Raw genomic sequence first — 27841 nt, forward strand, 5'->3', positions numbered from 1 at the left:
CTTATGGAAACAAGCTTGTGCACTTGTGATGCACACCTGTATGCTATTTTTATGAATTGCCTTTGGAACAGTTTTGAGAATGGGATATACATCTCACAAACATGAAGTTCATCAAAGTTTCAGGAGAACTGCTGCTGGGATGGACAGGCCAAGGGAGATGCAGCAGCTTAGCAGCTGCCCTTTCTAGCTGCCTATCAGCAGGAGCAAACCAGTCAGCCAAGTGCAGATATTCAACACGTATTGCCTCTGAGGAATCCTTAGACATCTGGGAGAGATTTGATGGAGATTACAAGGGAACTCAAGCTATTGCCACAGCAAATCTTAGAAAATACTTGGTAGAAATTCAGGGAGATTTTTAGTAATTAAAAGGGACTTCTATAAGAGACAAAATTCCACAGAAACAAACCTCATTAGTTTTGCTGCTCACAAGTCGATTCAGTAATTGTTCAGTAATGAAAGTCAAGCATTTTAGTTAACAGGAAAGTTATGCACATACTGCTGTTTAACTCTGTGTGAAGTGATACGATACTTTCAGCCTTGCCTATAAACCATGTTTATCAACTTATATGGACAAAAGTTGCTTATTTCAGACCCAAATCTGTTATTAAATGTGTTTGTTTTCCTTCACCTATTGACTCTGTCAACATTCTTGTTTTTTTCTATTCAGATGACTGTAACAAATACTTCATGTTAAAAGTTTGCACTTCAAACAATGAAGTACAAGAGGTGTTCTAAGTTATCCTCAACCATCAGTCTAGTGGAAGAAAAAACAGTATTTCATTAATGTGTTTTTATTTAATTATAATTCCCTTTGAAACCCAATGATGTTTCAATACTGTTCCAAAATTGCATTTAAAGTGACTAAGGGATACAATTTTGTCATTAATTTTTTGTATTTCATCCATTACATGTTTCCAAGTACAGGGGTTAATTCCTTAAACTTTACATTTTACTGCAAAGCACTCTCATTTTCCTTTTCCCTTGAAATGTGCATAAGGTTTTGGGATAACTGGTAAACTGGATGCTTCAGTTTCCCAAAAGAGTAGTTGTCATAACAGGAAAAGGTCAGAAATTTCTAAAGTTTTCAGAACTCTCCTACATTATATGCATTAACACATAGAATCAAAGACAATGAAAGCATATTTTATAATTACTCTAGATGACTTCCAGGTTCTATATCACCTCACTTCCAATTGCATAATGATTAACAAAGACAAAAAGCAGTCAGGAGTACAAAGAAATTTAATTCAATACTGATTTGAAAAATGACCTGAAGAATTTAAGAAGTTGATACTTATTCAAAAATAATAAGTAGGGTGCAAAAGACTTTTATTAGGTTTGGCAAATGCTGTGGGGGTATTCTGCTTAAATCATGTTACTCCAAGTTTATTAAAAAAATTATCTCTCTTACTTTATTTATTTTGTCTGATAATGTTCATAGGAAGCTTTGACTTTTTATAGACAAAATAAAATTGAAACCAGACACAGTCAATATATTCTATGGGTTCATCTCCTGTCAGACAATTTACTGAATAAAGCAGATAATAATTCAGTGTTTTACAACATCAGTGTCTTCCCAGAAGCCATAAAGAATATTCAGCTCATTTTGCCTTAGCTGAGGATGTGGCATGGATTTTGTTTAAGAAGATAACTTCTTAAAAGTTCTGTATAATTTTTCATTTCCATCACATCAGATTATTCATTGTATATTTATCTTAAAATAAACATGTGGCCCATAGAAATGACTTAAAATTTCCTGGAATAACCAATGTGTTAAATAATGTTAACTTTAAAAATACATTAAAATAATAATAAATATTTGTAATTATTATTTTTATGAAACACCAACAAATATTTTGTGCAATTTTTCAAAAATATATTCGGGTGGAACTCAAAGGTACCTTCTCCAAAGATTGAATGAAAAGTCACTTTCTAACTAAATATGAAACTAAATGTATGTTACGTACAAGTATTCCCCATTTCAAGTATTTCCCGCAGTCTTGTTCAAGTCCTGCAGCCGTTCTTGTTCCTTCTAATCCAAATGTATCAGTAGACACAGAAGTTACTGTCTATGTCCTTCCTTAATACACAGAGCATCAGTAGAAGCAGATTTCCTCATGAGGAAGAATTCCAACATCAAAGCCCAGGTTTGAAGTGCAAACTTCACATAAATGGTACCTAAGCCTGGCAATGAGTCCCATACAACTCACTCTCCTTCAGTTATCCATATACAACAGCCAGTGATTCTTCCTCTTGCCTGGATTTCAATCTCACATCTTGACTCTCTAACTGAAAATTAGGTATTTCCTACCAAGGCAGGCTAGGCGAAGAACACCTCTCCCAAAGTGCCTGCAGTCTAGGAAAAATGGATCCTGAGAATATACAGACACTTACTGTGGCTCTTAGTTGCCTGAATATGAGCCAGCAGTGTGCCCAAGTGGCCAAGAAGGCCAATGGCATCCCGGCTTGTATCAGGAATGGTGTAGTGAGCAGGACTAGGAAAGTCATCTTGCCCCTGTACTCGGCATTGGTGAGGTCTCATCTTGAGCACAGTGTTCAGTTTTGGGCACTTCAGTACAGAAACTGTCTAAAGAAGGACAACAAGGCTTGCAAAGAGCTTGGAGAATATGCCCTATGAGTAGAGACTGTAGGAACTGGGGCCATTTAGTCTGGGGAAAAGGTGGCTGAGGGGAGACCTTACTGCTCTCTTCCAATATCTGAAAGGTGGGGTTGGTCTCTTCTCACTGGTGACAGGTGACAGGATGAGGGGAAATGGCCTCAAGTTGCGCCAGGGTATGTTTAGGTTGGCTATCAGGAAAAACTTCTTTACAGAAAGAGTTGTTAAGCACTGGAATAGGCTCCCCTGGGTGGTGGTTGAATCACCATCCCCGGATGTGTTTAAAAACCTTTTGGATGTGGTGCTCAGGGACATGATTTAGTGGAGGGTTGTTTCAGTTAGGGTAGCATGGTTAGGTTGTGGTGGACTTGATGATCTTAAAGGTCTTTTCCAACCTGAGCAATTCTATGATTCTATTTTAAAGAAAGGAAAGCTTGACTTTTTAGTCTAAGAAAGAAAAATTAGGAGTGTAAGAGAAATTTTTATTTTGTTATTTTCAAATAAATAAATTGTATAGTTTAGAGGTAAATATTCAAGTCCTTAAAAAGAAAAAGGTAATTTTGTTTCACTTCAGGCAAAAAAAAATTTTGGAGGTAGGAATTAATTTTCTTCCACTCTCTCTCTCTTTCTCCCCTGTAAACATCAGGCTTACAGGTTGCTCTTCTCTCTCTTATTTGGGCTTCACTGGGATACTAAAAATTGAATGAGAGTAGAAGAAGATTAACACCAGAGTCGGATAATTATAGCACCAATTTGACATGAATTCCAAAGTGAAGGGCTGCTTCAGTGAGTCCCAAATGGAACATATGAGGCAGAAGATGTATATCCCTCAAAAGAAAACTGTTCTGGGATGAGAGCATACAACTTTCATTTGGAGGACAGCAGAGCGCGTACCTAAGAATCTCTCTCTCCCTTATTAAAAAACAAACAAAACCTCTCAAAATATCCGCTGGATCTTGTAAAGTAGCATGTCCACCTTTTGCTTAGAAAGTTTCTTCAGTAAGCGTTAAAGACTATGTTCAGTATAGCGTAGTTAAAACACAACTGCTCAATACTATGTTAAATTTTTCATCAGGAAATATTCCAAAAAATAAAGATGCTTTCTTGTGTGGTAGCATCTCTGTTGCCTAGTCCAGTGATCCAAAGCTCTCTGAAGCAAAAATTATTTCATTCTTGCCCCCTTAGATCCTACGGTAGAAATGCACACAGCCTTGGTCAGAACTAAATAGTTTCAAGAACATGCCTCTACTGCATATGCTAAACCTCAGAAGAAGCAGAGAATATGCTGGCTCTTTCTGCAACACTGATGAAAATGACAATTATTATCACAATTAACTGAGTGGCAGTTTCAGTCAGAAGTGACTTTTTAATAAAGTATGGTGATAGGCAATTCTTTATCAAAGATGAGTGAGTCTCAGTGAAAGGCGTTACTCACAGGATATCTTAATACACATTCCTGTCACTAAAAATCATTTCCTTATATCCAAATTACTTGGTTAATGTTTGAAATGAACAAATTACTTCCATGTCATATATTCCACTCACTTGAAGTAATGATTTTTTTCAGATGCAGACAGTTGATAACTCATGACTTTGAAATGCACTATTTGTAAGAAATGTATTTGTGCCTATGTATTATGAAATTATTTGCGTCTTAACCATGTCTTTTTTATCTCTTTGCATTCCTCTCTTGTGAGCTTATCCACTTAACAAATAACACCACCCGACTCATCTTGTTGTTTTTTGTGTTTTTTTTTTTTTTTTTTTTTTTTCCCCAGTAAAGAAACAGCATGCCTTCTGTCTTTTCTGAGGATGCGCATTCCCTATTTTCTTTCTTTCTTCCAGGTCCATTCTTGTTCTGAAGAAGTGAAGCTTCAGAGGAGACCCTATAGCTCTCTACAGCTACCTGAAAGGAAGTTGTGGCAAGGTGGAGGTCGGTCTTTTCTCCCAGGTAACTAGCAAGATAATGAGAGGTAGTGGACTCAATCTCTGCAAGGGAAAGTTCAGGTTGTATATTAGAAAAATATTTTGCTCTGAATGAATGGTCAAGCATTGGAACAGACTGACAGGAACATGGGGGAGTCGCTGTCTCTGGAGATGTTCTAGAAACATGGCAATGTGGCACTGAGGTACATGGGTTAGTGGGCATGGTGGTGGTGGATTGACAGTTGGAATTTATTATTTTAGTGGTCTTTTCCATCTTTAATGATTCTATGACACTGTGAATCTCAAAATCTTTGCTTTTTCATGAAGGATCATGCTTGCACTACAGTGTTATTTGTATAGTTCTTCACATTACTGTCAGGGAAAAAATGGAATCCGTTCCTGCAGAAGTTATAAGATATGTCTCCAAGTAGACAGATAGATAGACAGATACAAGATAGATAAAAAGATGCATAGATTATACAGACGGTCTAATCAGAACCAGCAATTCTTCTCTTCAGATCTGTTTTACTAAGCCACAGAAGGAAGGAGAACCTGATCTGAAGACTGCTCAGAGCAGCAGTCAGATGAAAATTCTGCTGAAATGAAAAATTGCTCAGGTAAGCAATTTTTTATTTTTATTTTTTTAAAGACATTCTCTTTCCAGAAGTTAAAACTCTAGTTCCCACTTCAAACAAGGAAATGTGAAAAATGGCAGAAACCTGCTTTAGGATGATCCTAGCTGCTGTTAAAGGAATTATCTGATACTTGTCTTTAAATATTTCTGATAAGATACAAATAATATAATGTGAAAAATCCACTGCAAAAGATGAAAGAGAAGCTATAGTAAATATTAAGAAGAAAAGGACAGGAGACTGAATTCAAAGGACTTCCTCAGAATTTCTTCAAATTTATATACCTGAAACTGATATGGTCTACAAGAGTTTGCATTCAAAAATGAGTTCTTAAGAGCAAAGGCACAAATTACACTGCATAGCATATGACTGATGTAAAAAATGAACTGGTAAGAACTTATGCCAATAAGAAAGAAGATAACAGAATAAATCTGAACAGGAATTTTATTTGTCAGCTACTGTTTTAGATACCAAAGAAAGTTTAACTTTGTTTTCCACAGTGGGGATTTGATACGAGTGAAAATGGAGCTAAAAGACTGAGAAGTTTGTAGCACTGTTATCACTAACTTCGTGGTGATTAAAGTAGGGATTGAGTTGTGCATTTCCTACTTTTGAAATGTTTATGACTGCTTTATCTCTCTTCTGATTCATGTCATGTGTTTATGTTTGTGGAATACACTGAACAGGAACTGAGTTCCATAAACCCTTGAGGCACCAGTGTGAAACTGAGTTGAAGACAGTGATTACCTCAAGGTTTTTCAGCAGGATGAATCTGTGGTAACTGGGTAACTCCTGTAACCAGCAGTGCTGTCAACCACCTTTGCAGAGAACATCCCATGTACATCCTTTCAGAATAACTTCTCGTATGGATGTCAAGTTAGGGTTAGAGAAAATATGCAAAGGTTTCATAAAACTAGTAGAACCAGAAACTTGTGAAGGTGCTAGAAGTACTACAGGCTGGTGGCCTGAGATTCTTAGCCCAACATAGAAGCTGGCACTCAGTACTTGCTTGCAACAAATCTTTCCACTGTTTTTGAGATTATTTTCCCATAGGAACCAAATGCACTGAAGGCAAAAGAATCCCCAGAGATTTATTATTGCTGTTACATCATCATGCTAATGCTTATTTCTGTTAGATTAGAAGCCCTAGTGAAATACAAGCACAAGAAGAAAGTCGGAAAATCTAGAAACTATGTCTGAGCACATCTTAAGAACTGCTGCATCTCCTACCACAGCACCTGGCTTTCATTGAAAGAAAAAAATAAATAGATGTGTCAGAAAGGAGCTGTGAAGTGATCTAATAATCTCTGCACACCCTCACTGAAAAAAAAAAAAAAAAAAAAAAAAAAAGAGGCAATTAAGTCAATAGTGCTCTTATGTTGAAGCAGTAATCTCCAGTCTCTTCTACCAACTTCAATTGTCCAACATTTGATGGGATAAGATAACCACAGTTAGAGGCCTTCAGTAGTTACTTTGGTGGAAGCAGAGAAAAAGCTACATGCCAACTGTTTTCATGATTTATAGGATATTTATCGGAAAAGTCTGATACTACAAAAGTGAGCTAACTACTAGACGATTATAATACCCATAAAGAAAATGAAAATGAATTCAGATAGCTTGAACTAGACAAAACCCCCATAATCCAATCCTGAACAGGTTTATACTGTTCTTACGAAAATAAAAGAAAATAAAAAATAAAATAATAATAAAAAATAAAAAAGGAGTGGTATATGAAAAAGCAAATGAGGAAATACCAGAGTAAATCTCTGTAATTCATGTGGTGTGTATAAATTAAAACAAAATATGTGTAAATAGCAAGTTAGAATGCACACACAAATTCTAATTTCTTCATAAGTAACAATAGTATAGTCTTAAAATCTCTGGTTCACCCCACCCAAAATGATGTTTTGCATAATATTTGACTCCAAATCAAAATAGAGTAGAGCAGTTTTCAAATTTTCTGTTAAATTAAAACTCCATACATCCAGATTTTCTATTTTTATGATTCCTAAAAAATTGTGTCCAATTTTGAAAATCCATTCAAAAATATCTGACATTTCAATATTAATTTTATTTCACATATATTAATTGACAGATTGTATCATCTGTTAACCCACGGTAGACATGGTCTGATGTCAAGAACCTAAATGTTTAATTTTTCCCTAAAACCTATATTTTCTAGTTATATAAAAATACTGAAAAAAAAGTCCTTAGAATCCAAAATGATATTTTGCTTAAATAATCCAACGTTCCTTTTATTTACTTATTTATTTTAATTTTAATATTAATTTCTGCAACAGAACTTTTTCACATTTAAATTGTTACTGACTGGACTTTATTTTTTAAGCATTTTAAATACTCTTTCCATATGGTACCTTTTGAAAACTGTTGGAAAAAAGATTTTCCTCTTCCAAGCTTGTAATGCAGTTCTGAAAACTTCACTGAGAACGTCTTGGAAATGAAATCAGTTCTCAGGGATTCAAAGAAAGAAACTCCATGAAGAAGTTTGATCGGGGTGAGTGAGACTCTCAGAAATTATTTAGACTGGAATAAATTCTTTTTTTTAAGTTGGCAGTGGGAATATAACTAGCTAATGTAATGTTATCTGTAATTTGGTAAGTTATTTATTGTCCTTTAATTCTATTTGAAGTATCAACATTTCCAGTACATTGTCTTAATTGGCAGAGGTGTTGTGTGGCTTGGGATAAACCCCAGTAAAACTCTTCATTCCTATTGAGAAGCTCCAAATTCTGAAGGAGTTCCCCTTAGTGGAAGGCATCCATACATTAGGAATATCAGCAATCCTCATTACCCATCAACGTGACAGCAATTCCAAACTTCAGAGAGGCAGACAAGACAGTAACATTTTTTACTATGTATGCCTGGATATCATCTCATTTTAGTCTCAGTAACTGAACTGACAAAAACCTTAATTCATACAAAAAAATACTCAGCTCACTGAGTAAAAAATATTATGACTTTAAATAGTAACAGTCGTGAAAAAGGTAATTCATAAAAGACTACTGGACATCACACAATTATAAGACTTGCTTAAGACAATGGGAAGTACTATTTGAAATCTCTTTTCTATGAATGTAGAGCTATTCCACATTTTTTGCCTTACCATTTTGTATTCTTTCCAGCCTTTCTGGAAATCTAGGCTGCCATCTTCTCGGTGCTGTATAACTGTCCATCCTCCTCCATTGACTTCCATATTACAAAAGACCTGTGCAGTAACAAAAAAGAAGAGATACTTGCATTGGAATCCTATCATTTTAGAGGTAGAAAATGTGAATGATGGAATTATGGAAACTTGTTTCCCATGGATTCATGCTTTATGTCTTTGATAGCATGCTCAGACCCCATATACATTCAGCGTAATTCTCTCAGTAAAGTCTTATGTTCATTCAGAAAATTACCCAATTAAAATGGATATTTATTTATTATTCATTTTGCCCTCTTCTTACTCTACCTTTTTTAAAAAATATGGAAGATACATTATAAAAAATTACAAATACTACTTATGCATTTACTTTTCTTGGAATGTAGTGATAACATTCATTATTGTGTGATGCAATTTTAAGATCCAAATGAGTTTCTCTGTGTTACTAATTGAAGCAAATTTTCCTGATTTTCATTCCCCAGTACTCATCTACCCCAGAGTGGCACTGCAGCTATCCTAATTTTCACTTGACCGTGAGCTTTTATAGTTACATTTCCTTTTTTTAGAAAGATGTCAATATGTGAGAAAGTGGAAAAGGCACTACCGATCAGTTTAGCTTTTGGCATTCACATTAACAAGACAGCACTGGAGAGTAACTGAGAGCTTTAAGTTACTTTGCCAAATCAAAGGTTAATATCCAATTCATAATATATCTCATTTGATAGAGAACCATATTCCACCCTTAGGCAAAACAATTTAAATCTTTCCACCTCATAACCATTGTCACAGTAATCCTGTGCAAGTACTTTTGTTTTAATTTGCTCCAGGCATGACAAGCGAAGACCCTGTGTAGGTACAGGAAGGAAACAGAATACTGAACAGTGAAAATATGTGAACTTCATTTAGGTTAACCACAAGAAAACCCACAAATTTTTGCAAATATTTTGGCCCTATTCTTTGTTCAGGGAAGACAGTGAGAGTCAAAACATTTATCTACAAGATTTAATTTCTTAATCTGATTTACAGTGAGAATTTCTAAATGATGGATTCACTTTCCTTACAAGTCATGTAAAGCTCCCATGAATCCGTGCCAATTTCTAAAGCATTAAATCCTCATCTGTACTAAGACCACTCTTTTTAAAGACACACACACAAAAACAATGCAGTTCTTTTTATTCAAGAATAGAACAAAATATCTATTAAAACATTTGAATATTTTCTGTATAATATAGCAGATTAAAGGAGAAAACTGGAGAGTGAAAGAAAGTTTTACAGCAGCTGTCATTGTGTGGTCTGGTACTTTTTATGGTGGTAGACACAAACACCTGCCACACTAACAGGGGTGCCAAGCTCCTTATAGATGTTTGCTGTGCACAGTTCTAGCCAACAAATGTCCTAGACTGGCTTCTGTCCCAGGCAAGGTCAGAGCACTCAATCATTAAACAACTTTTTGCACATTCTGATGTTTAATCCTCTACCAAATAAGAAATGGATGAAGAAAAGTGACTTTGAATTTTTATGCATCTCTGCATTCTGAGTTTATCATCAACAAAAAGAATCTGGTTTAAATTAAAAGGGTATTCAAAGCAGTTCACTACTGCCTTTCTTAAAGGCAAGAGTAAGAATACCCAAGCTATTAAAAGGCATATATGGAATTATTTGTACATAATTCACAGTTACGGATTAAATGATTAAAAATGTATAATAATAATGTAGAGGTCAGTGCAATTGTACTGTAAACAAAACTAGTGGGTTTACCTCATAATGTACTTTAAGTGCTTCTACAATAAGACTTCACAAGTCTACACTGTAGATTTGTAGCAACAAGCTCAAGATCAGCCACTTGAGGTTCAGGGAATGTCTCTCTGATACAGAAAGCAAAGCTGGAGGTAATCAAGCAAGAAACACAGACTACACAGTGCACACAGTATGCATATAGTTATGAGTTCTGGCAGATATCCTCAGAGAGGTCATCAATGTGAAGTAGGAAGGTAGGAAGTCCACAGGCAGAAAGCAGAGCAGAGGGGTGAAGACAGAATTCATGGCAGTGCAGATTTTTTACAGACTTGTGAACACACAGATACACAGACCCTGCTAGCATTTAACATGACGTTTTCAGTGCAGTGTGCACAGAAGTTTAAAGAAGCCATCCCTGTGATGACTTTGGATGATGTTAGAGCATAGTTATACAGTGAAGCATGGTAGGATATGGAGATGCTGCAGTCACTCAGAGCTGTCCCCTTGGCTTCCTCCAGCTCCTGTAACAGCAATGACCTCACTCTCATTGCCCCTTTGTCCTCATCAGCCTCTCTTCTCCCAGTAGCTGACCCCACCTGTGTACAGCCCTGAAAGTACTCTTGCCTTTGCTGTCACTATGACCGAGGGAGAATTGTTTATCAACACCATCAAGCACTGTACACACACACACACATGCCAAAGTGAGCCAATTAATTAGCTTAATATTTTAAGGCAAACCTTTTCCAATCTCAAAAATATGGAATATTAGTTAGATCCTTTTCATCAGAAAGGAATAACTTATTTTCCATGTAGGACTGCAAGACATTGTAAGCCAATGAACTGTTGAAGCTAGAGGCATGAAAGAAAAATTGCAAGCTGTTTTTTTTTTAAGCATATAAAAATGTGGCATATAAACATTATGGAGCCGTAAGCATGAAGGACAATTTTCTATGAATATTGGAAGATATAAAGAACAAAATTATTAGAACTGACAGTAACATTTGTATAGATGATGAAGGGGCATTTGCTACTCAACTTCAGGATGCAAGTATCCCTTAGGAAGTACATAAAGTAACAAAAGTCTGTTTTTGTATCCCAAAGTATAAAATTGCCATAAATGAAGCAATTGCCAGGGGCTGCAGGTATTACAAAAGGCAACAATTTTAGGCCACTTCAGAAATGTAGGAATTGAGCATTGCTGTTGTGGTAATCCAGATAACTGAGCCTGTTTTAAACAAACGGGAACGTCTCCATGGAATTCCTATCAGGATATTAGCTTGGGTCCCAGAGCAATCTAACTGTGTCAGCGTGGTGCTGTCTCTGGGCTAATTAGTCCTGCTACAGTGATGCGCTGATCTGATTTTGAAGCTATCTCAGCTGGAGTTGGTTCAGCTATCTCTGCACAGCACTACCTTGCAGACTTAACACAATCTTAATGTCTGAAAAAACATCTGTTAAAGCAATTAGACTCCTCACTTGACTAACTTAAACATGCATAGGATCAGCTCTTACTGTGTTATCACTAGGACAAGACAGAAACAGGTGCTAGCAGAAACTCCCTCAACACACACACATTCCCACATATTCTTACTAAAAAGGAAGCCTCCGGAGAAAACAAAAACAAACAAACAAAAAAGTAATACAATGATACCAGCTGAGCTGTGCTACCTGTACAGATTGACAACAGTGTCTGCAGACAGTGATATAAGCAAGAACACAGAGTAGCTTCCATAGTGTCACTGCACATGTATTATCAATGAATGGTGCTTAGGGTAAATATACCAGGAGCATCAGTGCTACAGTGCTTTCAGGTAGCTACTGTTTTTCATTGCAATTTGGATTCTGGAACTTTAATAAGGCTAAGTAAATCCAATTAGTACAAGCAATTCTGACTTTGGTGTAACATCTCTGTTTTGAGATGAACAGCTTCTATGGAACTACTTTTGTTCTTGTCCTGTTCAGTAATGCTTAAAGGTGTCTCTGCATTTCATATCATGTCCATTCATATTCATCACAGCTTTATTGGCCTTTGCCCAAAGCACTGTCTCACTCCAATTGTAATCATGCTTTAATGAACACTAATTCCTCAGTAAACCATAATGCGTTGACATTCAAAGGCTTCCAAAGGCTGTCCAAAGCCAAATTCACTTTAGAAATAAATTTTACATTTCTTAGTATCCTTGTAAAGTGCCTATAGAGAGTTACATTGGTAATATTTGTACTGCGTTCTTCTGTTTGAAGGGTCACCATTTTAATGAAGTAAGAATAAAATCAACAGAGACTTCCCTTCCTTCTGTCCAACCCATTTGCTGAAGAACACTGTACTTTCCTCTGGCAAGTAACCAGCCCATAGCCATGGTGGGGCTGCTCTCAGTAGTGCCCTGTCAGAGGGACAAGCCAGCCTTTCTCCCTGTATAAATTACCCTTAGCCTATTTGTTCACTTCCCTAGCGTCAGCTGGCTCACTTTAGCCCCAAAACCATTCTAGAAAAAGCCGCTTTTATAGATTAATGTTTCATTTTCATCCAAAAAAGCTCCCAAAGATCTCTCCAGAGGACAAGAAAATACAAGATTCATCATTTCAAACAGTGCTAATATTTAATATATGTTCTCTGCAGTCGAATATATTCTTCCTTGCACTGTACAAGAAATGTATGATTTTTGTAAATCTTTATTTTTAAATCCACTAATTCTTTTATTTCTTTCTCTGCTACTACATCATTTCCTCATCAGCTTACTCATTGCAGCATTTTATGAAAAAAAAATAATATCATAGAAGAAAATAATAATTTTATAATAGAAAATAATAATCTTCTATGCCTCACTGCAGACTTATTTGTGGTCATTGAGGGATTCAACTGAACTTGCTGAGTGGGAGGAAGTGAGTCAACTCTTGAGTGTATGTTGGAAGTTAGGAGGGATTCTCTGTCAGTGAGAAAGAAGAACGTCTGGAATAATACACTTTATCATTTTCTTCATTCTATTGGTTTTTCTTTTGTTTTGTTTTTGTTTTTGTTTTTTGTTTGTTTTGTTTTGTTTTTTTCCCAAGTCTGAATATAACCAGGTTTATTTGTTTCAGGGCAACAGTTTGAAGAATGAGAACTTCCATAAAGGCTTCAAATGCTCCTTTTAAGGTCAGAGTAACTTCCCATTAACAAAAATGAAAATGAATCATATATTTGCCTTACCTTCTTAGGATCTGACACATTGTTAATATAAATAGTGTAGACGCCGCTTTTGTTAAAACCAGATTGGTATACATCTGCACAGTCTCTGAAGGGCTTTTCTTCCTCCTTCTTCGCATTCTTAAGTAAAACTGCAAAGCAGAGAAAAATACAGTAGTATAAGTTACAACGATAACATTAAGCATTTTTGTATGAAAGAGACTTTTGCACTTTTGCACATTGTATTCACTTGAAACATTCACAGAAATAACTACACTGTGGTCCTTAGTAATTGAGAAAATTCTATTTAAGAGCTATTACGAAACTGTCAGACAGATGGCAGAGGAGGCACCAGCAGAAATAAGTCATGTTGAAAATAGCTATACAGAGCATCCTGTCTACAGAGAGATGAGCACAGCAGATTCCTTCTGAGAGCAAAGGACTGTGCAGCTGCAGGTGTTGTGCCTGAATAAAGCTGTGTTTGGGACATTGTCAAAGAACACTACAGCAAAAGCATGTGGAGGTGGACAAGCTTGTTTAGTGTTGTGATCCAAGGCAGACTTCACCTGAGAGAGCAATATAAAATCTGGAAGGAGAGAGACTATGCTTTTTCTCAATGATGCACCACCTTTTGAGCAGCCTTTGGGCTTGCAGCAAGGGAGCTGTTTGCTTAAGCTTGCTTTTGGGGGTGGGGGGGGGCAGAGAATGATTTCATGAGTTTTACGCCTACATATAAGTTGCTAGACACAGCCTAGAGGAAAAAAGCGAAAAGGGTTCTCCTGAAGTCAGTTATTTAGAGTCATGCTTTGTCTTTTTATGACTCAGAACAGGAAAACAGTTAATACTGGAACACTGGTGCAGATCTTGATCTTGGATATCACAGATCACTGGTGAGGGCTGCCCCAAAAGTAATGCCTCCTATTTTATTATGCTGGCCCACAACATCAGAAGCAAGTGTTGGTGCTATGGCAGTAGAGGTTGGACCTTCCCGCCAGTATTCCATTACATTTTGATGCCATGTGACAGATGGCAGAAAAAGGGCAGTCTGACATGGAAGTGTGTTTGGAGAAAAGGTGTGGAGTTGAATTCCTCCATGTGGAAAAGATTGCATCCTTTAACATTCATTTATATTTACTGAACATTTATGGAGACCAAACAGTGGATGTGAGCACAGTGAGGCAGTAGGTGGTGTGTTTCAGCAGTGGTGACAGAGGGTGACCTCTGTTGGTGCATGTGTTTACTAGTGCGGCACGCAGGCTAGCAAAAATTTATCACTCTGCCAAAATAAATAGCCAGTGTTAATGACTATATTGAAAAAGAGTGTATTGAGACTGAGAATTTGGTCTATTAAACAGTGTTATTGCACTCTTTGTATCTGTTGTAGTTTCCATGGTAACAAATAGGAGGTATTACTTTCTGAGTGAACTATGTATGCAGTCTGGGCTGAGAACTCAGGAGGGAATATTTGAGGATCCCGGTTTTGAAGAGCCAGGAGATTCCCTATAGAAGCAGTGTCATCTGAGAGTGTTCCCTCCACTTTCACAAACAAAAGCAGTCTGACCCCACATGATAGCAAAGAATATGATTTCATTCCAACAACACATACTTTAAGCACATCAGTATTCCCATAGAAATCCATCTGTCTACTCCGAATCTTAAACATGTCTATAAGTGCTGTGCGTGGCTCAGGCCAGCACTTCATTAATCCCTTCAGTAAGGAAACAACATTTAAGTCCTTCAGACACACTCATTGTCCGGTGACACACACATTTTATTTCATTTCTTTTGCTTGAAAATCTGAGTTGCAGGAGAAAAAGGATTGTGTCTTATTCACTCTCATTGAAGTGGTCCATACTGTAAATCTGGCACTTAATGATAATGGTGTGCAAAAGAACAACAGTCTTGCACATCATGTGGGGTGATCTGGGCCATAAAAGAGTTTTCTTTGCAGCTTGATATACTAACTCACCTCTGAACACTTCAGAGAAATATTTTAGCACAGTGAATTTCTGCATGATTGTCACATATCATTAAACAAATGCAGAAACTGAGGAAGAAAAATGTTAAGTGTTTTGCCCCAGTGGTTTTGTGAAAAGGCAAAAATGGGCGGAAAAAAAAAAAAAGAGAGAGAGAGAGAGAGAGAAATCCAGACTTGAATTATTATAAGATTATCCTACTCTCTAGGTACAGACACAAACAAAATCCTCTTATTTTTCCCTTTCCATTTATATGTTGTGCTTATTGTTTTCTTTGAACACCATCAGTAAAAATAAAACTATGTTCAGGTACTTCCATGTGAACTTCATTTGGAAAATTGACTACTTTGGAACTTGGAGAAGAAAGACAGTGCTGGCGATGCAGTAGGTGACACTACCCTGTGAGATGGGGCCCTCAGCAAGGCACACAGAACAGTGCACGAAGGTGTCAGGTTTTAAATAAATCATAGAAGTGAAGCCTTCATGACTTGTGTTAATTAAAGATTTCACAGTATTTTTCTGTGTGCAGATGGTGTTAGCATCAGTGGCCAAAGTCCAGCTTGAATAATTACTTGGGGTTTGAGCCAAATCCCAGAGGAGTTAAAGCAAAGCCTCTCATTGATTTCAAGGGGCTTTAGATTAAATCCATTCTTCCCAGCCTGAATTTCTCTAATACGGGTGTTTCAACTGAGGACATTAGTTTCTCTTGTCTAAAAATGTATTTTATTGTACAGAGGCAGAGTCTTCATTTCCTTCAGTTTTAACTACTTATATTTTAATATGTATAATATATATAGGAAGGTCACATTACCTCTATTTTACCATAATATACACATTGCAAAACACTTAAGAGTCACTCAGGAATACTAAGATTTTAATTTGGTTCCTTTTTAACTGACAGTTAGACAAAAATTTAAGGATTATCTCCCAAAGTTAATATTATTTGACTTTCAAATGAAGTAAGATTTTAATTTCAAATGAATTAGAATTAGATTTGAAAATAATTTTCTCAGGAAATGAATATCCAAAAAGCATACTTAGAAAAATATTTTTACCTTTTGCTTAGAGACTAGAGAAAACACAACACAACTTCTATTGACATCAGAAGGTGACAGGGACAGATAAATGCCTTGCGTACACTCAGTTTCTTCCTTCCCTTCAGTATCAGCCAGCTGAAATACCCAAGACCACACAAAGCAGATGTGGAAATTTCCTATAGACTAAGCAACCCAATTATTTTACAACAGTGGGTGTCATGCACTGAACTGCTGCAGCCAGGAGAAGACATCTTTCTTTGGGTGCCTGTCATCCCTCTCCTGGAAAATGAGAAGGAAAGCTCAGCCTCTTGCAAAGCTGCTGTTGAGCTGTTACATGTTGCAGCACAATACGTTTAGTAAGATGAGCACAAAGTTGTTTTCCTAAGCAGATCATGCTGTAATTTACAAGAGCCCAAAGTTATCAGAAAATTAATACTCAGGAATGTTAATGGTAATGCACTTCCAGGGTAAAATACGATTTTTCTAAGTTTAAGTTTTGTTGTTCTAACTCAATATTGATATCAATTACACACCTTTCCTTCATTCGCATTTCTGTGTCAGAGACCATTTTATCAGAGTGCCCCTCTGCTGCCATCTGTCACATGGCAACAAAGTGTAATGAAACATTGGCAGGAAGGTTCCACTTCTACTGCCATGTCACCAAGACTATCTCTGACATCATGGGCCAGCATAATAAAGTAGGAGGCATTACTTTCAAATCAGCCATTGTACAACTTTACATAGACTTAGAATACTTTATACATCCAATGAATGATACACTGGTTGACATATGGTAAAGGTGTGAATAAATATCTAAAAAGTAATAAGTTCAAGGAAAGAGCTTGAAAACAAATCATGTAGTCATTAAATTTCTTCATTCAGCTTAAACATCTTAACTTTCTTTAGAATTTTCTAATGTTAGTTTAGCTATTTTCAGATACTATACTTAGTCAAAGGGTTATGTATCCAAAGAAAAAGATAAGTCTATGTCAAGTAAAATAATATCATGATTTTTAAACTTGAATAGTTAGCCAAAATTTGGAGCTCTGGAGGGTTTTTTTGTTTTTCCTTTTCTGGATGAATAAACTGGTGATGAAGTCATACCCCTTTGAAGCCACAGTGTCTATGTGTAAAAACCTGCTTTCCTGAACAGAAGATTAATTAACAAGCAAAATAAATTTATTTCACTGTATACCCAAAAGACTTCTGCTTAATTTTCAGCCCAATAACTTCCTCTTTGGTCTATACTATCCATGTTTCCCTACCTAGGGAATTATTTCTTTCAGTTGTCAGTTCTTTGGCACTGTTTTTTTTTTTTTTTTTTTTTCTCCAAAGCCTTGGATGACTAATTGAGTCCAGGTAACATAGCAAGTATCTTCTATAAGTTCTCAGGGCTCTTCCAGGTGACTGTTCCCATACAGGTGCAACAGTCTGGTAGGGTGGTTACTTTGCAGGTTCACAGAAGGACAGGAATAATAAAAATGTGGTTTCTGCAGACCCAGGAGCTGTGAGATGCCAGAGCTGAGTGGCTCTACTGCTAGTAAGTGCTTAGTAAATTAGTTCCTAAAAGTTATCTCAAAAGGAATCTGCTTTTCTACCCAAATATTAAAACATAGCAACTAAAGAGGAAACAGCTCCTGGAAATATGTAGTAATCTAAAGTCATCCTCTAGGAATACAAAATATAAAATATATAATATGTATATTTTTTCTTATATATATCAAAATTATCTAGTTTGATCTCTACTAGAAAAAATATTTCAAAAATAATACATCGATTTTTTTGAGAATTCTGGGGTTTTATTTAGGAAAATGAAGTACTTAATTCACTGTTTTTCAAGTCTCTCAGATATTTGGTGAATGAACAGTGTGGTTTGTCTATAAATAATAAAGAATATCAAACTGCAGTTCATTATGTTGACTGAATCAACAAAATCACATTCATATTTACTAAATTATTTAAGCTCTGAACTGACATATTTTTGAAATCATTTGAGACTGAGTTAATCACTAGAGTCCTGTGTCGTGTAGTGATATTGTCAGTAAATGAAAGGCAGCTGTTGTTTTTTTGCCTATGAAGCTGACTTAGTTAGACAGATATTCAGAGATTTCTGCAGTAACTTATTTAATTATTTTATTTTCATGGCTTAAATGTTTTATTTACACAAATCTAATTTTCTTAGAAGACTCAGTAGTCACTAAACAAATCAAAAGATGCTTACAAAAAATATTCTTTGTCCTTTGAATCTTAGAAGGAAAAGTTTCTCTCCAACAACTTACTGGTAAATACATTTTTATCTAAATTCTAGCTGCTTTGACAAAAGCATTTCATGTGAAAACTTAGGTCTCAAATGAGAAGCTTCTAGCAAGCTGAAAAAGAGAAGCTTGTAAACTGGTGTCTTTCTACCTACAGCAGCAGCATCTAAGGACAAGGTCATTCAAGGACTACAGTGTGGTAGTTGCTATCAGTATCCAGACTGGAAGCAAAATTTGCCTTAATCTTGTCATGGTTCCAGACACACAGTGAGGAATCCTACACTTCCATAAGATATCTTGTATCTCTAACCCCTTCTCCAGCCATTTGGGTACAGCTGCTGTGCTTCACTGCCTTTCCAGTTAAAATTGTAAATAGCACCTGGCTTGCAAAGAATTGTATTGGGAACAGTTTGATAATGTTCTCAGAAGGATGTCAGTCAACTATCTCCAGTTTGGAGGCCTTGAACATGGCCCACACCATGCATATATGTTCCCAGAGTTAGCACCGGGAGCCATGAACAGATCTGACAGAGAAAGGGTGAAGATTATTTTTGTTTTGAGGAGGAAAATTACTCAAAGTTACAGCCACTCTTTTTTTGCTGACTTACAGCCAGAGGTACAGTGTGTCATTTTAGTGGCCTAGTCTTGCAGATACCAAACTCTGCTTGAGAACAAATATTGAACTGTAACATAGATGTCTGTGTTATGCCAGTATTCCCTTCAGTAACACAGTCGTGCTGCAAATGTTCTGTGCACCACAGAAACAGGCACAAAACTGGAGACATGCTCCAATTCAGATTTGCTCTCCAGATAACTGTGGTGCTGCCTATAAACTGAAATGATAGCCATGTAAGTGCATGTTTCTGTACCTGGCAAAGAGGATTTGAATAGTGCATTTCCTAGATTCTAGTCTATTCGGGTGCATAAGAAGTCAATCATATCTACTGTATACTACAATTTTTTCACCACCTGAAGTAGATCTAACATACTTGGTGGACTCTGTGTCACAGTCTTCATCACCTTTATTTGTAGTGTTTTTGCTTAGTTTTTCAGGCATAGGATCAAATATTTTGCAAAGTATTTGAGCACATCATCAATTTTACTGTGGTACATATTGTTCTGATTTCTTTCTGTTCATTTGTAGTAATTTATAAGATTTTATAATTTATACAATTTTTCATTTCATTCACTAATAGTCAAGAAACCAATCCTGTGCTTTCCATTCAAGATTTCCTTGGGAGTTCACATTGAACTTACATGGCTATTGAAGCTGGAAGGAAACAGAACCCTAGAACTACTTCCTTGAGTGCACTCAACTGCCGAAAAATTAGAATGGAAAATGCTGACCTTAGTTTGAACTTTCAGAGTTTATGGCAGTATGAGCAAATATTTTCATTTCATATTTAAGGGAGCATTTCATTATTACCCCCAAATAAATCTGCACTGTTATTTAAATGAGTAGTGCTGCTCTTCCCATTGCTGTTGCTTGCAGTCTCCATAGCCAGAATGAGTCAATTCACATGAGATCCAGCAGAAGGCTTGGATTTTGTTTTGAGGTGTGGGTTTAGCAGTACCCTTTTTTTTTTTTTTTTTTTAACAGGCATGTAATTTATTGGAACAGCTCTCTTAATTTGACTTATTGTCTGCTTCTAAAATTATTAGAATGTATGGAGAAGTGAAAGGACTTTATACCCAAGGAGCAATGACAAAAGAAAAAGTAGTCCTTTTGCCCTTCATATTTCCACCATACTACTTAGTACTGCATGTGGGAGGTCCAAGTGAATGTGCAAACCTCTCTTAATTTAATTCCACACAACTACCAAGCTATGCTGAAACGCAGTTAGCAGGGCTATGTTGATTCTGCCAGCCTAAGAACTAGTACAGTCTCAGGTTCATTAGAAACACAAAGGGTCATTACATACAAGAATTTCAGGTCCACATTTTTACAGTGAGGAGAGAGGAGAAAAGGCTCAGCAATGAGTTGCCTCATACTAACATTTACAGAAAAGTTTTAGCAGCTAACAGAATATTACATTTCTCTTTTTTTCCTCCCCACTAAGAGTGTAAAGTAAGAAAAGCAAACAATGGCATAGCAAGACTACCCAAGCTATCCAACTACTTATTAAACAAATCATTTAAAGCAGAATTCCTCTCCTGTAGTGCTGCAGGATTTGACTAGGTCTTGGAAAATTATGTTAACTTAGCGAGCTTTCACCCTCTCCAGGGCATAATTATTTACTATCTAATAAATTATCAACAGTTATCAAGTTTGTTTCCCAATAAATCTGGCCCTAGTGACTGGTAACAACAATAATACTTTGATTCACTGAGCATTTGAAAGACATCGCTTAGGAATACTATAAAGTGGTCCTCATTAGTGAGCTGAAATAGAATGCCTTATGGTCCATTTACAAAGAGATAAAGACACTTAATTACCCAGCTGTAATATAGTTCCTTAATAGTTTCTGCTTGAGACAGCAGTTTTCTGAGTAACCAGCTATTCATAGAGAAATGAGAACTAAAGAAGTCTTTCACAGACTGCTAAAAGAGAGATTAAGCCACCGGCTTTGTTTAATATCTCCAGTGTCCATATTTCTTTAATTGATTTATATTTTTCCACACAGAAACCCTAATGTGTATTTAGTGTTTCCAACTGAATCATGCATTAAAAAAAAAAAAAGAAAGAAAGAAAAAAAAGAAAAAAAAAAACTAATAGCAAGCCATTTGGGTGACACTAGCAGTGTTGTTGGCTGGTTTATACATACTGATATCCCCTCTAATATCTTTGCTGTGACTGAATAATACCATTTTCACAAATCAAAGTGAAGAGGTATTTGGCAATGAGATATACTGTAGGAATGAGAGATGTTAATTGATTTCAGTATTAATAACCAAGAACTGAAATATAAAAATATATACTCAAAATGTTCATTCTTCAGCAGTAACAAATATTGACCCCTTGCTGCCACTGTCAGTAACTCAATAAGGATAAAATACAGGAATCCCCAATTCCGTTTTGAAGAGCTCAAATACTTTTCCCATTGACAGACATATTAAATGATGTACACTTCAATTAACTTATTTAAGTATGGTATCTCTATTAAACCACAGTCTGACTTGATTGTAATTAACATGTTTAGTTGCATTTTATTATACAACGTAAGTTACAAATGAAGTTATCTTTAACTGAACAGGGTATAAATATATATTTTTAAACTATTATTATTTGGTATTAATTTCATTATTTCTTTACTTTCAGAAAACAGCAGTTATAAAATTAATCTTTCTCAGTGTAGGGAAATCCCGATCATATAACTAGCAACACTATTCTTTTCACCCCTTATAAATAACTGAGAGAAGTAGGTACTTTCAGGCACAATTCTCCTCATCCTAAGACAACCCATTTAACAAAAGTTTCTTTGATGATTCTAAAGGAAGTGTAGACAGGCTTCTACATCTGCCCCCTAAACGTTAGGTGGGTCAGGGAAAATTGACTCCTGGAAGCTCTTAAACTATCTGAGCATCTTTGCAAAAATGTGCATGAACATACAAATTCTCCAAAGGAAACAGAGAGTCTATAGCACATGAACAAATGAACCTGTGAAGTACAAAACAATACTAGTGTTGATGTGCAGGCGTTTCCTACACAACTGCACAAAGACAACTGCAGCGCTGCAGCGCCTTTCAGCTTGGTGGTTCTGTGCATAAGAGACAAGGAAGACTGAGTTTTTTCCATGGCACTAAATAAATTAAAATTCCATTTTTTATCCCTAGATTTCAAGATTTCAAAATACAAATACAGGGGGTTACCCTAAATCTGTGGAATAGGTTTATAACAGTGAGGTTTGTGAATCATGTGTGGAAAAATGTGATTTTTTTTCACAGTAATCTTCTGCAATAGTGCAGAATAGTTCAGTTGGAAGGAACCTTCAAAGATCATCAGGTCCAACTGCCTGATCATTCCAAAGCTAACCACAATGAGGATAACGTCCAAATGTATCTCGAACACTGACAGGAATGGGGCATCAACTGGCTTGGAAAGTTTGTTCCAGCGTTTGGCCACCCTCACACTAAAGATCCTTCTTCTATACCATTGTACAAACACGTTGTCATGTTTAGCTTTGACACCTTTGAGTATCTATGTAGTGCTTAATGGCAGAATAAGAGAAGTGTGGAACACAAATGGCTTCAGTGCATTAAAACAGGTTTTATTCAAAGATCAGGTGTGGCTGCTCTAGTTTTGCCAAGTCAATTCTGTTTTTATTTAATTTTTAATCAGTAGTAAGAAAAAAAATAATAAAAAGATTTAAAATTTATAGATAAAGTGTATGTTTTGTTATTTGTGTTAGGGCTATCCAATTTCAGCTACAAAAGAAAAAGAAAAAAACTATCACTTTATCCATGCATTTCTTTCTTTAAACTGTACTTAAAATGTGTGGATCAAGGCACACTCTTGATCCACATGAGATCTACAGCTTGCAGCTAAAGTTGGTCATAAATGTCATAAATTATCAAAAAATCTTGCTCTGATTACTTACATGCTTCAGAAGAAAAATGAAGTGACTGATATGCCGTACAAGGTTCCTGTCTCACGAGTTACACTATACCATGTTGAACAAAAATCTTAATAAAACTTAGGGATGAAGTACAAAAAGGAGACAAATGTTAAGGAGTTAAAAGAGATTTCTAGTGAAATTGTTACCCTAGAATATATCTCAGATGAATACCAATATTATTTTTGCTGTGCACATAAAACCAGTAACTGTATTGTACAATCTTATATCTTCTACTCTGCTGTCTAAAATGTGCTAGATTTAAACATTGTAGTTAATTTGCTTCAATATATAGCTGAATCAGTACAGTACAGGAAATTCATGTTGCTCAGCACAATTCAAATAGTAAGACTTAAAATTATCTTTAAGAACACCTGAATCTTTTAATCTATGTTGGCATTCTGATGAATCTTTTCTAATTCTCTTTTTCTTTTTAAATACTGACTTGTATTATAGAAGTTGTCTTTGAAGTCTTGTTAATGAAACAGGCCAGCTTCTCTGCTGAGGTAATTTTGTTAGTGCCAATGGAGTTTTCCCTGCGTCTGCAACCTTCAGGTCATCTCTTTGAAGTTCTCATTCTATTCTCCATCTGTGTATTTCAGTATAAATTTTAACATCATAACAATTGTGTTCTACGGAATAGAATACTTAATGTTTAATGTTTTGAGTAAATGATCTGCTATGCCTTTTAAAAGTAAGTATTCCTATAGAATAAAATTTTCCATGCAGCATTTTCTAAAATATGAAAACTATTCAGAAGTCTAGAGATTTGAACCTTTGCAGAAATGTCAGACCCACTAATGAAGTTTTTTACTTCACAGACTCAACAGGCACTTCTGGGGAGGTAAATTCCTGGCATATGTATTATTTTGAGAATTAAGCTTAGCTTCTCATCAGCATTCAAGAGGAAGCTAATGCTTTACTTCTCCCCTACTAGGAGGTCACAAAAACAGACATTCATGACAAAAGTTTATTTACTTCTCCATTAATCTTATGTACATGAATTTAGACCAAACATTTTAATAAGGTATGCTAATATGCAGTCTGACAGACAACATATATATTAAAAAAAAAAGAACATGAAACCAGAAAAGGTTTTAACAATAAATGTTAAATATAAAGTTAAATGTATTACCACACTGAAATTTTAAATTCTCTTATGCTGTGGGTAGGAGTACTTATGAAGTTATGCAAATTAATGTTAACATGATAGGCACACTAGGTCAATTTTCTTCTACTGGAGCAAAAATGAAAAAGAACAAAGTATTTGAAAGTAAGATGGGACTTCAGACTGAGCACATTTTGTGACCTTTGGCTTTAAACATAATTTCCCACTGGACTAATGCAATTTCTGAATTACTTAGTTTCAGCTTGGGTGTAATCCTATGATGAAGATATTATCTATTACTCAACACAATTTGCACTGCATTCCTTGCAGTTTTTTCAGTCAACACTAAAAATCCTCTTGGAAAGTATTTTTTTCTGATCTGGAAGCTCAGTAAGTCTCTCACATACCCTTTACTTAGATGTTTATTGCTTGATGGTAACAGTAATGTACCTAAATCAACAGAACTTTCATGCTTTTCGTACTCTGAAATACTCATAATACCAGTTAATAGTGAGAGAAACAGAATTTTAGATGGACTTATTAAAATTTTAGACCACACAACCTCAAACATAATATTTTTATCCAGAGAACTGTGGAGTCTCATCATGGACAGGAACAGAGGCAATTGATAAGCCAAGGCTACCTGTTTTTCCATTCATACAGCTAAGACTAAAATGTTTTATCCATCCTCAGAATAATTGTCAAAGTAGTGTGAAGAATGAGTAGTTTTAAGAAAATGAGAATCACAGAATCTTTGACAACCTTTGCAGACAACAGAATGATCTGTATCTGATTCTTTGTTATCTTCTATAAGTGAACGATGTTCTACAGTTTTGCAGATAGATGTGCAGTACCTCTACAAGGATTAATTAAGTCTTCAGCTCAACATTTATATTTCTCTAGTCTTCTGTTGCAGAAAAGTAAAATTTACAGGCATTTGTCTTTTTCTTTTTTAAGATTTGAGTATGGAGATTACTTCATTTCTAGAAAGTTTCTTTAAATTTCCACAATATTGAACAGTCATTTCAAAGAGGTTAGTGTCTGAAAGCACTGCTTTTTTAGAAATTCTATTTAAGAAATTTATCGACAGCCCCTTCCAAGATTGTTTAGCCTAAAACTATATATAAACAAGCCAAAGACACAGGCCGAAATGGAGACTTGTTTGTCCCCATAGTATCGTGCATATATTTGACTCTCTGTAGTCTTTGGGATCTCTCAGAGTTTCTATTTTTATGAATTACATGAATCTGAAATCCTAGGATTACTCACTGTAGGAGAGAGGTGGGTGGTATTTTGGAAACAAAACTCACAAACAATTCATGCTTGACAGGTGGCCCCCATCTCAAAACTAGTTTTCTACAAAACCAGCACTGAAAGTGGGATCTGGATTTTATCTTTTAGTCCATCTGTATTTTTAAACATTATCCTTTTTTTTTTACTTCTTTTTTTTTTTTTCCTTCCTCATTCCCCTCTAAGTTCTTCAGAAATCCTCACAGCATTTATCTAGCCATGGTTGAAGTACCAAAGCAGATTATACTGTAGGATTGTCATCCAGTATTAGGGACTATGTTAGTTAAGCTTCTCAGAGTGTAAAACTAAACAAAAGCAGTTTCTGTTTGGTGTTATATCTCCACACTAGCCACTAATTTCCTCACAGACTACTAATAGGCAGACTTCTGAAAGCCTTCTAACTTACTTAAACTAATCTAAAAGTAAATATTCTAAAAGTAAAAATTATGTCGTTACTGGAATAAATTTATCTTATGATTTATAATCAAGAAACAATAGTTGGTTTCAAATAAAGTCATTCAACTCTAACTATAATTTTACTTAAAATATCTTTTTTAATTCCTAACTTTATTTCACATATTGGAAAGCTGGAGCATTATGACATAAACAAAGGAGATCATCTTGCTGTCTGTGACACTTTTTTTGTTTTTACCTCAGGAGAGTTTTTAGATTTCTTGAGACTGACAATAGCTTGTAAAATACATAAACATACATATAATATAAAATACACAGTTGTACACTTTTAATTTAGGGTGGGAAATCAAAAAAGGTACCTAAAGACATTCTCAAAATACTAATGTTTTAGCCACGTTTTTCAATTCCTCTCATCTCCTGTTTTCATTCCTGGGAAGTTACTCATCTGTAACAATCTTGCCTCTTAGACTTGATGCCTTGCTTAGGTCACACTTCCTTTCAAAGATGAGTACCAACAGTTACAATCTTGAAGTTTTTAAGGGAGCCCGTCTTTTGATAGCTCTTCATCTTTATAATAATTCAAAAATCTTTATTACACTCAATGATATCTAGCAATCAAAACTTCACATAACCAAATGTTATCCTTTGTCAATGACAGATATCTGCTACTGAGTCTCCCTCTTCTCTCCAATGTTGGTTATTTTGTAGGTTTACATAACAGTATCGTACATGCCTTTTTTCTCACCCAATAATTCTGTATTTTACAGCTTTCTCTCCTCATATGGAAATTGTTCCAGGTCTGTAATTATTTTCCTTACGCTATTCTGTTCTGGATCATTTCCATTTCTGCTATATGCCTTATGAAATTAGATGACCAATATTTAATAGTATAAGACAGAAGGGGTGTCACTGATGTATGTTTCACATTTTGCTATTCTCTACCTCCCAATAAATGCTTCTTATGACATATTTTATGTGTTAAGCATTAGTGCACACATAAAGACTTCTGCAAGACTAAATTTAATATTTTTGGTGAGAACTGAGTAGCCTTAGTTGTATTTCTTAGTACATGTACTCTTCTCTATTCAGAATATATTTGCATAGACTGAAGCTGGTAGCAATTTTTATTACAATGATTTCATTTTCTGCCTTCATTGGGATAGTCTCATACTCCAGGATATTATTTTAGCTTAACATGTCTGGCTTCTTTTCAGCTGTGGATATGCTTACCAAATGTATTAGTCAGCTCAACTTAGATAGTTAGTGGAAACTTTTCTGCAATTATTTCTTTTGAAATTTTCTCAAAAAGCATCCAAGGAATATTCTTAACATGATAATACACAAAAAAAGTAATAGTGTACAAAATTGAGGGTGAGAGTTAACCAATTAGGATTATATTTAGGCATTTAGCCATGCTGAGTAACTTTTACTTCCACAGTTCCTCATCTGTAAAAAAACTGCTAAAAATTCAGTTTTTCAGACATCTGAATTTGAATCCAGGAGCCCAGGTTAAAACATCCACTTCTGAAATCCTCATTCAAAATCTTTATAAGAAACAGCTGAGGAAACTAAGTTCAGAAAAAAATGTGTTTCGGTTTGTATTTTTATTTCTCTGAACCAAATTTGGAATATTTTGAAAATCTTTTTCTAACCTCGAAAAGAACTTGCAGTAAAGATCCATATGAAAATAATATATATTTCATATAGATATTAATTTTAAAATACTCCTGAGTTCTATTACAAAACCCTGAACACGACTTTGCCAGGTTTCTTTGCCAAAAGATCGCAAAACATGATAAATGAATTGCATTGCATCACAATTTTTCTCCACTGATATGAGAACAGCCTACTATGAAGGATGTTATTTACTTCAAAATGCTGGGGAACTGTCTAACAGAATAAGCAGAAGGGAACACTTAGAATAAATATGAGGAGGAAAAAAAAGTAGTCTATCAACATGGGTCCAAGGA

At 35.5% G+C, this 27841-nt stretch overlaps 1 protein-coding gene across 1 annotated transcript in view; it reads right to left on the bottom strand.

Annotated features, from left to right (window-relative positions):
* ANGPT1 (angiopoietin 1) overlaps positions 1 to 27841 on the bottom strand; it is a 165337-nt gene that overhangs the window by 44525 nt on the left and 92971 nt on the right. Inside the window, exons 5-6 of the mRNA NM_001199447.4 lie at positions 13263 to 13390; positions 8300 to 8401 (exon numbers count right to left, since the gene is read on the bottom strand). Of these exons, the coding sequence (NP_001186376.1) occupies positions 8300 to 8401; positions 13263 to 13390 (230 nt within the window). The remainder of the gene's footprint in view (positions 1 to 8299; positions 8402 to 13262; positions 13391 to 27841) is intronic.

The sequence above is a fragment of the Gallus gallus genome, chromosome 2 (genome assembly GCF_016699485.2).
Source record: "Gallus gallus isolate bGalGal1 chromosome 2, bGalGal1.mat.broiler.GRCg7b, whole genome shotgun sequence".
NCBI lineage: Eukaryota > Metazoa > Chordata > Aves > Galliformes > Phasianidae > Gallus > Gallus gallus.